Source organism: Berghia stephanieae, chromosome 5 (assembly GCF_034508935.2).
Source record: "Berghia stephanieae isolate SIO BIC M18660-M18661 chromosome 5, UCSD_Bste_1.3, whole genome shotgun sequence".
In the NCBI taxonomy this organism is placed as follows: domain Eukaryota; kingdom Metazoa; phylum Mollusca; class Gastropoda; order Nudibranchia; family Aeolidiidae; genus Berghia; species Berghia stephanieae.
The window spans coordinates 70,526,128-70,541,127 of NC_088364.1; the positions used below are offsets into that span (position 1 = coordinate 70,526,128).

General features: G+C 37.2%; 1 protein-coding gene across 3 annotated transcripts in view; it reads right to left on the reverse strand.

Annotated features, from left to right (window-relative positions):
* The window catches only part of LOC144973529 (prolyl 4-hydroxylase subunit alpha-1-like), a 32,297-nt gene that overhangs the window by 7,624 nt on the left and 9,673 nt on the right, over window positions 1-15,000 (reverse strand). For all 3 annotated transcript variants that reach the window (XM_078916063.1, XM_078916061.1, XM_078916064.1), the window contains exons 7-10: window positions 13,279-13,451; window positions 6,741-6,914; window positions 2,544-2,617; window positions 1-59 (exon numbers count right to left, since the gene is read on the reverse strand). The exon at window positions 1-59 is cut by the window's left edge and continues 41 nt beyond it. In XM_078916063.1, coding sequence (XP_078772189.1) covers window positions 1-59; window positions 2,544-2,617; window positions 6,741-6,914; window positions 13,279-13,451 — 480 coding nt within the window. The remainder of the gene's footprint in view (window positions 60-2,543; window positions 2,618-6,740; window positions 6,915-13,278; window positions 13,452-15,000) is intronic.

A 15,000-nucleotide genomic window follows, 5' to 3' on the forward strand; every position in this document is an offset into this window, starting at 1 on the left:
CCTGTATCCTGTCATGGAATCTTTTCACCACCTCACTGTCCTTGTTTCTAAGCCATATACTGACAATTTAAAAGATTTTTTTAAAACGTGAGCTTTTATATAGAGCAATATTCACTAAACGTGTTCAAAACGCTGAGCAAAGGCTCCCTAGCCAATAACAACACTTAACATGTAGAGCAAAATATGGTGCCTGTTAGGCTATATCATTTTTTTTTCAGAGATAACGGCGGAAAGCCAGTCTTTTGTCACAAAAGAAAACAAATCGTGAGTTGTATTCAATAGTTCAACCAATGAAATAACTTGTTTCCTTGAGCTATACTAACGACAACTCACTAGACGCTACACAAACCTAAAAAATGACGTCAAACTGCCAGTCCAAGCGTGGCCTTCGTAAAGTTATGGCGTAGCCATCGTTAAGTTATAGCCTGACACTGAAACCCAAAAAGACTGGCATTTTGACGTCATTATTTGGTTTTTGCACCGCCTAGTGCCGTTAGTAGAGCTCATGGAAACAAGTGGTCCCATTGGTTGAACTATTGAATACAATTCACGATTTGTTTTGTGTTTTTGTGGCCAAAGACTGGCATTTTGACGTCATTTCTTGGTCAGTGTCAGGCTATAAGTTAACGATGGCTTGGCTAGAACCCACGAGGACTTATAGTTTGACGTCATTTTTAGGTTTGTGCAGCGTCTGGTGAGTTGTCGTTACTAGAGCTCAAGGATACAAGTTATTCCATTGGTTGAACTTTAGAATACAACTCACGATTTACTTTGTTTTGTGGCAAAAGACTTGTCTTTTTGGCGTCATTTTTTAGTCAGTGTCAGGCTATGAGATAACGATGGCTCCTCACTAGTAGCCCAAATTGTTGTAGGCTCATTGTTGCATTGTCCATTACAACGATGTTAAATCAAGCCCATAATTGCGTTCGGTTATCAGACCTGCAAAATGTGCAAGACGCCTCGAATCGGATTTACGTAGGGTCGTTTAGAGGATTAAAATTGCATTTACAGAAAAAAAAAAGATAAAAAGATGAGGAGGTTTTATTCTAAAGAGTGTAAATAGTTTGGGGTTGTTTTTTTTGTTTTTTTTTTTGGCAGTGCAATAATCTAAATTTCATATTTATGAAAATAGTAATAACTCGAATCTAACATTCTGCATCAGGTTTAAAGCGACGAAAACATATTTTAAAACTGCTAACATCTCCTAAAACGAAACTTAAATATTTTGGTAATAGGTCTCTAATGAAATTCGGGCCCACGATTTGGAATTAACTCCCTCAATCTATGAGATTTTTTAGCTCTATAGATATCCCCCCCCCCCCCCCCCCCCCCCAAAAAAAAAAAAAACAAAACTGAAAACAAATCTTTTCAGAAAAATATTTACTTGATTAAATTTTAAATGTACTGAATTTGATTGATGTATTGATGATGTTTTTGATGCCCGAGTTATGCTCATAGTGTTTTGATATTGGTTGATTTGGTCTCGCTATGTTATTGTTACCAAGGTAAACAATGTCCTGTTTTGTTTGTTTGTTTGATTTTTAAAGGGCTTTGAGGTTTCGACGAAAGGCGCTATAAAAATATGCTTATTATTATTATTATTATTATTATTATTATTATTATTATTATTATTATTATTATTATTATTATTATTATTATTATTATTATTATTATTATTATTATTATTATTATTATTATTATTATTATTGCAGGTCTTATAATCACACGCAAGTATGGGCTTGTTTTGACATTGTAGAATATTGGATAATATTTTGCTTTAGTTTGAGAGTAAATTCCATTACAACACTGAGACAATGTTATCAGCATGCAAGTACACGTTGATAGTGAGATAAGTCCGGATCGAGACGACAGATCCCAAATTACTTTATCAATAATTGAGGCGGTAACTATTTTTTTTAAATCAAACAAACTGCCAAATCTCATTATCATCATTCAGAGAAAATCGCAATTTTTTAATATTTAAGTATTGAATTAAAGAGGAAAATGCGTGTCATTTTTTTTTATCTTATAGAAAAGAAAAAAACCAGGAGTGTTTTGGTGGATAACATTTTTCCCCCCGTGATTCCATTGTGTCCAACAAACTGAAAGATAGCATTAATAAGAAACAAAAGTGTGATGTCAAAAACTGGTTCCAAGCTCATTGGAAGTGTGAAACCAGTCTTCCGATCCGGAGAACTGGATTGACTGGACTTGTGTAATTGATCTTCTGGTGATGGCATCGTATTTTTTTGTCTAAATGATATGCAGGTCGCCAGTAAAGACTCGCTCTTTTACGTCCCGTAATCCTGAGAATCTGTCTATACATCCTGCTACTAAAATAGATATGCCATCTTATGATTCAATATGTAACCTATTCAATATTAGTCCTACAGAGGTCTAATTACAAGCACATTTCCAAGTAATTTGGAACCGGAAGAGTAGAGGTGTGACGTCACGACTTCTCCGCCTTATCTATTGTTTTTCTATCCGAATTTCAATTTCCCGAAGTTTTTTTAAGTCACGTCCTCAATTTGACCTCTCACCTTTTACTGATTCTGTAATCATCGTAACCAACGTCCCCAGTAACGAAATTGATAATCGTTGCAGACCTGTTCAACTTGGTTAAAGAGAACGAATATTATATGTAAGGGTTAATAAATTTGATCGATTCAAATCAATTCGTATCATAGTTTATACAACCGTACACTGAAACAAACATGTAGACATTAAAAATTTTGGCCAAATAACTCATCCTTCAAAATATCAAAAGTGATTCTAAAAAAAAATTTTTTTAACGAGGGCAAATAATGTATCTATGTTTGCATTGTATTTTATTGTTGGCTGAAGAAGGGTTTTGAGCCCGAAATGTTCATTGTTTGGTATTTTGTTCTTTTTTTTAAAACTCATCTTGCGAAAGACTCTCAAACCGTGAAATCCCAGGTTTGAGAATTTTTGTTTTTTTAATCGATCGTAATATTTAAAGTACGTTTTCTGGCCAAAATATTGAAACCTGTGTTTTGGGTTTTTTTTCAGAGTTCAGCATTATAGTACATTGAATTGACCATTGCCATACCTTGACAAAGTACATTTTATTAGTCATTTTAATCGATCGTATATTCTAAGTACGAGTTTTTTTGGCCAAAATATTGAAACGTGTTGGGGTTTTTTTTTATTCCAGAGTTCAGCATTATAGTACATTGAATCGTCCATTGTCATGCTTTGACAAAATACATTTTATTAGTCATTTTGGCCAGCATATATTTCTTTTGAAAAGTGCTGTTTGTAGTTTTGTGGTATGACACTCGCCTCCGACGTGTGGTTTTTATCCGGAATACGGCAGAGGACAGCAGTGCCGGGTCGTCGGAGTCAGTCTCCGGTGTGGGTTAGCCCTAAGGCTCACTCAAACTTAAGACTTCAATGGTCAGAGAACGGCATTATATAAGGTCCCCTGCCCAAATAAGGCCCAGGCCCAAATAAGGCCCACCCCCCTGTACCATAAAATTGTGGTTCATAAAGTGAAAAACCTTAACACTTCCGGCAACCTAGAGATAAATGTAAACGATAAACGAAGTTTCGTTTCCCTGATCGACGCGCATCATCGCCAAGGCAAGAAGTGTGTTTGTTTACAATTTGTTTTGACAAGAAAGTTTGTCAAGAACCCATTCGACAGCCAGTTTACGTAAGTATAAGTTAATATTAACAATCATAGACATATATTTCAGTTTAAAAGGTTTTTATAACTTGATTTACTTCAAAAAATTTAAGCTTAGTCAAGTGTTCATGTGACAAAGTATGAAGAATTGACTTGCTAGGGTATGCCCTATTAAGGCCGCCTAGAATCCCTGGTGGGCCTTATTAAGGCACATTGGAAAGTTTGTGTTTGAGACTCAATTTAACATGCTATTTGTTCAGGGGGTTGTTAATTGTTTATTAATAATTATCAATAACAATTGTAGAGACACACAACACAAGTTTTTCGCCAAATTCAAAGCTAAATCAATCTATGTCTTCTCTATATTTTCAGTTTGATCCCGATCGATGGCTTCGACGCGCAGAGCAAAGTGGTCCCAGGAAGATATGGAGAATGCAATGAGAGCCGTCAACAGAGGAGACGGTGGGGGTATCTCTGTGCACGAGGCATCAACTCGTTTCGGTATTCCTAGAAGAACCCTCCGGAACCATTTGTCCAGCGGATCCACCGAAAAGAGACTTGGACGAAAAACTATATTGTCTTCGGAGGAAGAATTAATGCTCGTGAATCGCATCATCCGGTTTGCGTCTCTGGGCATGCCATTCACCGCAAAGATGATCAGGAGCCATGTCTTTAATTATGTTGCCAAAAACAATATTTCTCACCCTTTCACATCGAATCTTGCAGGAGAAAAGTGGTTTCGGCTTTTCATGAAACGCCATCCACGGTTGAGTGCCAGAAAAGCACAAGCAATGAATCAGGCACGAGCACAGAAACTTAACAGATTCATTGTGAATGATCACTTCACTAAACTTGAGGAAACTATGAAAGACCTTGATCTGTTTAATCAGCCAGATCACATCTTCAATTTGGACGAGAAAGGTTGCCAACTATATCTCCACCATCAACAAAGAGTGATTGCTGCCAAAGGCCACAAACGGGTACATTTGGTAGCACCAGAGGATGGTGAAAACGTGACTATTGTTGCATGTTTTTCTGCAGTGGGGATTGCGGTTCCCCCGATGATCATTTTCAAGGGAAAGAATAGAAAGTAACAATATGGTGATGACCTCCCTCCTCTGTCATGCTTTGAAATGGCAGAGAAGGGCAGCATGACACATGAAGTGTTTGTCAAGTGGCTGAAACACTTTTCTAAGTTTAAACCGGCCGGTAGAGTGCTTCTGATTTTGGATGGAGCAAAATGTCATCTGTCAATGGATATTCTGGACGAGGCAGTCAAATATGACATCACGCTTTTCTGTCTGCCGTCAAACACGATGCATGAACTGCAGCCTCTGAATACTGCTGTATTCCGCTCCTTTGAGCATCACTGGGACAAGCAGGTGTTGGAATTCTGGAGGACTCGTCCTGATAGAACACTCTCAAAAGACGTGTTTGGGAAGGTGTTCACCCCTGTTTGGATGAAATGCATGACAATGGGAAACATCACAAGTGGGTTTCGCACGTGCGGAATATACCCATTCAACAAAAATGCAATCCCAGACCATGCTTTTGCTCCAAGTGAAGCCACTCAAATTGACGACAATGAACCACCTCAACCTTTGACGTCAGCTGACGCCACACAAACAACAACCATCAACGTCATCAGCTGAAGCCACACTGCAACCACAGCCTTCAGTGTCTGCTCCAGCTGCGACACCAGGCACAGAGAAGCCTTCTCAGCCTTTGGCAATGTCAATGCCAACGACTTCAGCCCCAGTTTTACCATCACCCTCTACAAATGTAAGTTTTTGTGATCTCATGAAAACACCAACTAAAAAGAAGAGATCTGTCGTGAGAAAGAAAAGCATCAACTACAGAGCTACTGTAATTTCAAAATCATTGTTTGAAACTGAAAAAACTGGAAATGGTGGAAAGGGGAAGGGGAATGGCAAAGGGAAGGAGAAGGCGAAGAAAACAACACAAACAGAAAGTGGTTGGTACTGTCCCGTGTGCCAAGATACCAAAATTGAAGACATGCGGAGCTGTGAAAGCTGTAGTGTATGGTATCATGAAGATTGTGTCGGGTTGACCAAGGCTGACGACTCTTTTGTTTGCCCAGAATGTGACAATTAGATTTATAATGATGTTGTTACAAGCCTAGAAACTGTTTATGTTGTTCTTATGGTGTTGTATGGTGATTTTTGTGATGGGCCTTATTAGGGCATACTTGCCTTATTAAGGCCCAATTAACTTATTTCCAAAGTTGTTCTAAATAAATAACACAAAACTTATAAAATGCCTTTTTGCCTTTTGTTATGTCCTTTATAAACCAAGTGCAGTTGTAAAAAACACAAAGTGTTAAAAAGAAAATGTATTGGTGGACACAGGCCCATCAAATAAAAAAGGTGGGCCTTATATGGGCAGGGGACCTTACATCTAGTCCAACGTAAAGTCGAAAAGGATATAGGACTAACAGGATACTTTTGTATGTAATCACCTTCAAGACCGATAACGCTTTTGTGCGGCTATGTGGTCTAAGTGGTATGACACTCGCTTTCGGATCCGAAGGTCCTGGGTTCGAGACTCGCTCGGCGCATAGTTGAGTCATTGGCGAAGGCTCTTTAATCACATTCTCTCACCGTACTCAGGTGTAAAGTAAGTACCTGGCCGTTAACAGCGTTGTCTCTGTCCGAAAAAAATTTGTAATATCGCCTAACAGGCGTCATGTCCCGTCCTACATGTTAAATGTTGCTTTTGGGCAGGGACCCCTTGTACAGCGCTTTGAGCTCAATTCAATTTTTTTTAAATAGAGCATTTATATACAGCTATATCCACAAAGCGCTTCACAGGGGGCCCTTAGCCAACAGCAACACTTAATATGTAGAAAGAAGAAAAAAGCTAAAAAATACAACCAGAAAATTTAAAAAAAAAAAAAAAAAGAGAAACACAAAACAATAACAAAAGGCAAAAAAATTTTTTTCATAAATTCCAAAGCAAATATGAGAACAGCAAAAAAGATATATCACTTTCTTCCAGATTTATATTATTGTTATTTTACTACTAGATACACATTGGAGATCGATAAAGCATGTTCATAACAGCTTACCTTTGGTGTCGCAAGGCGTTTGATGGTGTCAATCTCATCATTGCTCAATACGTCATGGTATATGACCACAAAGGGGTCCAAGTGTTGGGTCTCTTCTTTGGCTGGGCGGAGAATCAACAGTGGATGGTTGTTGGTCACAAGGCGACAGGTAAACTTGTTTGCATCTTTCAATGGCTGCAATTTGAGAGGACATACATATTATTACGATTTCGTTGTGATATTCTTTGGTGTTTTCTGGAATCAGGCTGAAAGGCGTTGCCTCCTGGCTTCATAGCTAAAAAGCTTAAATCATTAAAATGAATTTAATGAAAGAGTGATTAACCATGGCGATATAGGTGATCTATCCACATACTCCGTATATATCAACACTATAGAAGGAACGAAATTGACGTCACTCAGCTCTTTGCTTTTTGTTTTTAGCCAGCCAGTTTTATGAGTATTTCTCACTAAATTCTATCAATCAGACTATAAACGTTCAAGGTTACACATAGTTTTGTGTGTTGGTATGTTATATCCGGCTGGCGGTGGTGTGAGGTTTTTCTCTAAGCATAGCATGATTATGAAGTGAGACAGTTGCAGATAATGTTCTATAGATTGTTTAGAACCATCTCCTAGCTCGCCTCAAGTTCTCTCGTTCTCGTAGAGGCTCCGCAATTTCCGAGACTCAACATGGCGGTTTGTTATTATACGATTCTTTCATCTCTTTGTATTTATTAAACGAGTTATTTTTATCGTGCCCAATAACACAACGAGCTTGCACGATAAAAATATAACTAGTTTAATAAATACAAAGAAGTGAAAGAATACCTTTACTCCACCCCTACAAGTAAGATGATTAGATATTTTGTAACCAAATGGTATGGTATTAGTACTTCTATTCACCACAATTTGACCCAAAAACTAAAACCGTTGGATTTGTATTCATGCGCACCAAAAAAATTATTTTTAATTACCAATCAGGTGTCTTTTACACCTTATTTTACACCAATAAAATGTGCGAATATATTCTGCAATCGTTGAATAAAATTTTTATTCAACGTGTTCAAAGCATTGTTCAACGAGTACGTATTTACTAAGAAATGATAGGGTTTTCCAACGAGAGGGATGGAATAATACGTACATATTATATTATAACAATCCTCTCATAATTAACCAGTTAACTGCCGTGCCCTGGAAAAACACGTATTTAAAAATTTGGCCAGAAAACTCGTCCATCAAATACTGATTGATTTAAATGGCGCTCATCTTGACAGAAGCTCTAAAACCTGGGACCTCAACATTTAAATCTATCAATATTTGAAGGATGGGTTTTATGGCCATTTTAAAAAATGGTCTTTCAATAGCACGGCAGTTTTTAGACATCAGTTCCTATCTAAGAGACTACATTCATTCTAATAAACGTGCACTTACTTGCAGGTCTGATAACCCAATTCCTTATGGGCCCATTGTTGTAATGAAAATCTAAAAAAAATACGCAAAATATTGTCCATTACAACAAAGTTTAACTAGGCCCATAAGTGGGTTAGGATGTTAGATACAACTTTGCAAAGTACTGTATTGTGGAATTCGCCGTATTGGCCAACTTTCGGCATTTTAAAATCAAAATTCCTTAAAGACTCTAGTGTCTGATTTTGTTTTTACTCGTTTAGACTATTGTAATTCACTCCTATCTAATTCCCCAGGTTTCTTACTTGATAAACTGCAGCGGTTTCAAAATCAAGCTGCTAGATATAGTTTTAAGAAGAAATAAGAGAGAACACACGACTCCAATGCTTTTGACTTTACACTGGCTTCCCATTAGGGCCAGGGTGCTTTTTAAGGTTGTGGTCATGTGTTTTAAATGTGTTCACGGAAGCGCCCCTGCTTATCTCGATGATCTTGTCGAACCATACGTTCCGCCCCGTGCATTGAGATCAGGTGATCATCGTCTACTTAAAGTGCCAAAAAAAAAGGGTAAAAAAAACTTTCTGACAGATCCTTTAGTCACTTTGCATCGACTGTCTGGAACAATCTCCCCTTATCTCTTCGTGACGTCCCTACTGAACTTGCTTTCAGGAAACACTTAAAAACTTATTTATTTCGAGAATTATTAATTTATTAGTTATGTTATTTGAGCAGACGATGATCACAGGATATATATATATATATATATATATATATATATATATATATATATATATATATATATATATATATATATATATATATATATCGGCCTTTTTCAAAAAACTGCCAAATTCCTGTCCTGTGACGATAATTGGATCTTTGAAATATTTGATGCATATATTGTTAGCAAATACTTGCTTACACAGTCTCACTACACATTACTAACTTGTATGAAACATAAAAAACGAAAATCGAGAGAGATTCAGGATAGATATGACGTTTTGTATTGACTGGGGTAGAGGAAAATACCCTGTCCTTTTTTTTGCATGATGGCTTTCAGTCGAATTTTTAACAAAATGGAGTGTCTTGTTGTATACACCTATGAATTCACCTGATGCAAATTGCCATCTTCTAACATCCTCATAAAAGTTTGTAACAATCAGACTTTTTAAAGTTTTATTATATATTAATAAAGTCTGTCCCCAAAGGGGCTACTCATTCCTGTAACAGCAGTGAAAATTAACCAATTAAAATCCTCTTAACAATAGAAGTGCAACTAACAATGTTTTCTCGCCGTAGCTGCCCCTTTTCCATCACGGCCGAAACTACAAACACATGGTTTTTTCATTCAATGTGATTTCCAGTTCAACACCGCTTCAAGAATGGTGAGTAATGTTCAACATCAGACCATGACCCTCATTCCTGTTACCAGGGCTTGTTATTTAAATTAGAAATTGAATCAAAATAGAAAGTATCAGTTTATAGCTTTTTTAAGGCTCTAAATAATAGTCATACTTTAATGTTGGAGTAAATCATATTTTAGGGATAGTATGAATCGAAGCGAGATAAACTCATCCCTGTTACACTCATTCCTGTTACACCTTGTTTTGTAACAGGAATGAGGGATGTAACAGGAATGAGGAAAACATAACTGGAATGAGTAACAGGAATGAGGAATGTGAACTTTCATAAAATGAAACACATGTTTTATTGTCATTAAGTCCTTTGGAGCATAATGGCCCATAGAATCGGAGCTTATCCCTGTTGCTGTAGCATGAAACAGACATTTAACTTATGAATACGAGGTTGGTCTATAGCAAATTACATTCCCCAGCAGCACAGGTACCATGATATACACCTGCTGGGTGAAGCAAAGTGAAGCAACCGGAATGAAGTTCCTTGATTAAGGAAACCACTCTATGGTTGTGGAGGTTTTCGAACCTGTTATCTCTCAGTCCGGAGTCCCTTTCGGTAACCACTCGGCCACGGCGCCTCCACATGGTTTACCGATTCATAGAATATTCCTTTGTTTCATAAGGATGTGTTTGGTAAAGTGTTTTGTAAACCACTGAAGTGTTACAGGCCTATGTCCATTGAAGTGGTAACATTCATTGTTACAACGTTACCATTAAAAACAATTTTTATTGTTTACATATTAATTTCTTCCATTGCTGAAAGACTATTTTTAGTGCAAAGTTACCTTGCCAATACCAAATGCCTAATGTCCAAACATAGTTTGTTGCCTGTTAGGCTCAGATACATTTTAGATGATTACTATGATTTAACGACCCTGTATCGCTTGTACAAATGTGACATTGTATCACATAATAGTCTTCTTTGTTCCTTGACTTTATTCATGTTACACCTTGTTTTGTAATAGGAATGAGGGTGGCGAAATGTAACTTGATATTATTGTTCATTTTCAAGGGTCATAGCTTTGTTGTAAAGATTGTTTTATTTTGTTTTCTTATCACAAAGGCCAAAAAAGCCATGATGTCAGCCGAGAGCAATGACTTTACCGTCAAAGACGAGATGGAGTTCCTATTCGACGTGCTGTTAATCTTAAAAAAGAAAAAGACAAATACCAGAGCGACAAATCGAATGGAAAGAAAAAGTCCATAAAAGATAAGACACCAAGAGAACAACGCAAACAGAGAAAGAATTGGATAAACAATTATCACACACGCACTACAAACCGGGAACAGCAAAATCTTGACCTGAGTTACACTCCATCCTCACACTCAAAATCTCCACTCCGGTATGTCTCTCGTCAAAGATATCAAGCTACTAAAACAGCCAATGAAACCTAAACGTTGAAAAACCAAAGTCTTGAAGAAGTGAAAAGGCTGTCCTCTCTTTCTCAATCGAAAAAGAAATCCGAAAAAGTACAAAAAGCGCTTGGACAGGTCATTAAAAATAAAAAAAACTTTCGTTGACACCCCGATCAAAAACTAGAAAAACTTTTGAAAGATAGCAGAAAAAACAAGAAAGTGAAAAGAACATTACAAAATCATTTTGCACTCCTATAAGACCTCAAACATTTGAGGAACAGAAGGCACATGTACACATCCGTGAAACATCTGGCAGCTGTTATGACTCTCAAAAAAAATAAACTCTTGGAAAAATTCGGAAACGACGTCAAATGCCTCCAAAATTTCCAGATCTTGTCAAGCAAATAGTAAGAGATTTTTTCCTGAAAGGTGACACTTCTAAATTAGCTCCAGGAAAGAGAAATACAAAAACAAGAAATAAAGTCAAGAAACAAAGAAGACTAATATGTGATACAATGTCACATTTGTTCAAGCGATACATCTCTTGCAACCCATACGTGTCATTTTCTTCATTCTACCGACTTAAGCCATTTTGGGTTGTTACTCCAAGAAAAAGGGACAGAGAAACATGTGCATGTAAAAAATGTGAAAACATTAACATGCTTGCTTCAGCGTTTTGGAGAAAAGGAGTCAAGAATGTTCAATATGTTGTTGGTCACATCAATTAAATTTCATTCATTTCTACAAAGTGATTTGAAGCAACAGGTTTTCAAAGGTAATGATGGAGACATGCCCGAAGTTGCACCGGTTGACTTAAACAGTGATTCAAGGGATGAACATGACCAAGATGACATAGACATTAAGGTGATGCCGACTGAAATCGATTACAATGGTTTTATCAAAGATTGAATGAATGCAAATCATTTGATGAAGTGGTTGATGAATGTGAAAATCAAGCATTAAGTGTTTGTGAAATAGTTGGGGCCAGCAGAAGTGTATCAAAGCTCGCATTGGTATTGACAACAGGTGTACACATTTAATTTCAAATGAGATACCTAGATCTCTGTGTGATGGGAAACAGTATTTCCAGTCAAGCTGAGGGCCGATGGGGATTGCCTGCCTGCCTGTGGTGCAGTGTATGCATTTAGCAAAGACACACAAACAGACGAAATACGAGTAAGATTGATACAAGAGCTGGCTTTACACAAGGACCATTATTTGTCAGATTCAAACCTTGCTTCACTCAATGACAACATCCAGACAGTTGTTAAATTTTTGTCACAAACTTGGACCTTTATATTCCCGATGTTAACATAAGTGATAAAGATACCCTGGAAGAGTTGTTCAAACTGGACGTTATGTCATTAAGTAAACCAAAATCATACATGGGTATGTGGCAGCTTCTTGCTCTTTCCAGTGTTTTAAAAATGCCTCTTTTGTCTGTTTATCCAAACATTCCGAACTGCCACGAAAGAGTATCCTGAATTTAACAAACAATGTTGGTGCTCTTTTGTGGGTCTCTACCAACATAAGCCCCAAATCATTGTATTGGCGCCCTAACCATTTTGTTCTTCTTTTGAGTTTCAATCACTAAGCGTATTGAATTTATAATCCTTTCGAATAAATATGTTGTAATTACTCATTCCTGTAACAGAAAACTCATTCCTGTTACGTCCACTCATTCCTGTTACACAAACTCATTCCTGTTAAGAATGACTTTTTCGTGTTTTTCATGCTAAATATAAATATTTGAAAGGAAACATTATTTGTGGTGGTTTAACACTTATATACCTAGACTATGGTAAACAATTTTTATTTTTGTCATTTTCCTATAAATTTTTGGAGATGATGATTGCTCAAATAATATCCTTTGTTTTCAAAAACTGATTTCCGAATGCCTTTTGTAAAACAATAACTGTCATTTTGTTGTCAAAATTAGTATCAATGCTCTGTGTTTATTGTTTTCCAATGTTTTATTTCAATAGTTGTCCAAAAATGTGTTAACTTATGTAATGTGACATATTTTTTTAAGCGTAACAGGAATGAGTCTCATGTAGATTGTGATTCACAAATACTTGAATAAGTGACCACTGGAAACTCATTAAGCCCTGCTATTACAATTTTATGTCGCATACATATCACAGAAAGCATACACAAAATAATGAGCATGTTGGAAATACTTGACTTTTCAAAAATTGGAGGACTCGAATTTGGCGTTATTTTGAAAACGGCCGATATATGAAATTTTTATTCTCTATTGTCTTCTGGCACTTTCCTACTCACTTCATCTCTTGTTGTTATCAACATAAGTGCCTGCTCCACTCACTTTTTTTCTGAATCAACAATAAAATTCAAACACCAAACACGTCAGCAATATCTACCTTTATATCTTCTCCCCTGCAGAGTGCCGCGTAATTTAAGAATTTTTGAGAAGCCCTGAATAGATCTTTATTCGACTTTTCGGGACCCTTGGACAATGTCTGGAGCCAACCTTCGTCAGCCATCACGGCCTCAAAGTACCTCTTGTTGTTGTTGGCGCTCTCGTGGTTGGGATCTGTTCTTGTTGGTGATTCAAAATTCAATGTTTGTATTATCAAACTTTTAGAAATAACACATGAAAACATTTTTTTAAAACAACACAAGACTAGATCGTACATGTGCCTAATGGCACTAAAGGAATAGTGCTGCTATGTGGTCTTGTGGTATGACACTCGCTTTCGGATCGGAAGGTCCTGGGTTCGAGCCTCGCGCTCGGCGCATAGTTGAGTCCTTGGAAAATGCTCTTTACTCACATTCTCTCACCGTACTCAGGTATAAAATGAGTACAAGGCCGTTAACAGCGTTGTCTTTGTCCGAAAAATTGTAATATCGCCTAACAGGCGACATGTCCCATCCTACATGTTAAATGTTACTGTTTATCAGGGACCCCTTGTAAAGCGCTTTGAGCACATTTAGTGGATATTGCGCTATATAATGCTCAATTATTTTTTTAAAAGGAATACTTTTTCTAAATTAGGTTTTTATTTTATGAGTTATATAATTAGTAGTCCTTCATTCGGCCCATGGAGCCGGAGTTTATCACGGTTTCTATAGCGTGAATCGGACAATAGCAAATGCTTGCTATCCTTTGGATAGAACGTTAGTCTATCGCAAAGTACTTTCCGCCAAATCTAACAGACTCAGCCACACATTCACTGCTGGGTGGTCAGGGAGAGGGTGGGGGGTCAGAAAAAAATCTCCACTGCACTCAGGATCGCTCTCGGTCCCTTTGCGTGTGAAGCGAGTGCTCTACCAACTGCGCTATCGGAACCCCCTATGAGTTATATAAGAACCTGAGTTGATTCGAGTTTAACCAGCATTTTACAAGGTTTTGATATGTAGATAATAAGATATCTATCTTGAAACTGTGGATCACATTTTATTTCTTTTTTAAGTGCTCTCAATTTTACAATAAATAAATCATGAGAATATATCAGTGATTGATAAAGATTTATTCCAATGTGCATATATTAGCAGGTCTGACAGCCGAACGCAATTATGGGCCTATTTTAATATTCGTTGTAATGGACAATATTTCACATTGGTTTGAGAATATATCTATTACCTCCAACAATGAGCCCAAACAATTAATGTGGGTTATCAGACCTGTAAATACGCGCACGTCGATTGAAATGGAAGGAATGGACTCTGAAAACTTGTAGTGTTGAATTTCAGAACATAGAGCCAAAATTTTAGTTCAACTTAAAACAAAATCATGTCTTCTACTGATGACAATCGGGGATCGGGACAAAAGTGTCATGACAAAAATACTGGTTCCAATCTCCTTGGAAGTGTGAAAACCAGTCTTCCAGAGGACTGGATACATACCTTGTGCAACTGATCTTTTGGATTCAGAGCGAGGACATCATTATTACTATTATATAACTACTCTATTGATGCCGCTGATTCAAAGTGACGTCTTCTTATTTTCTAGACTAAATAAATACTGGTCGTGCGGCTATGTGGTCTTGTGGTATGACACTTGCTTTCGGATCGGAAGGTCCTGGGTTCGAGCCTCGCTCGGCGCATAGTTGAGTCCTTGGATAAGGCTCTTTACTTACATT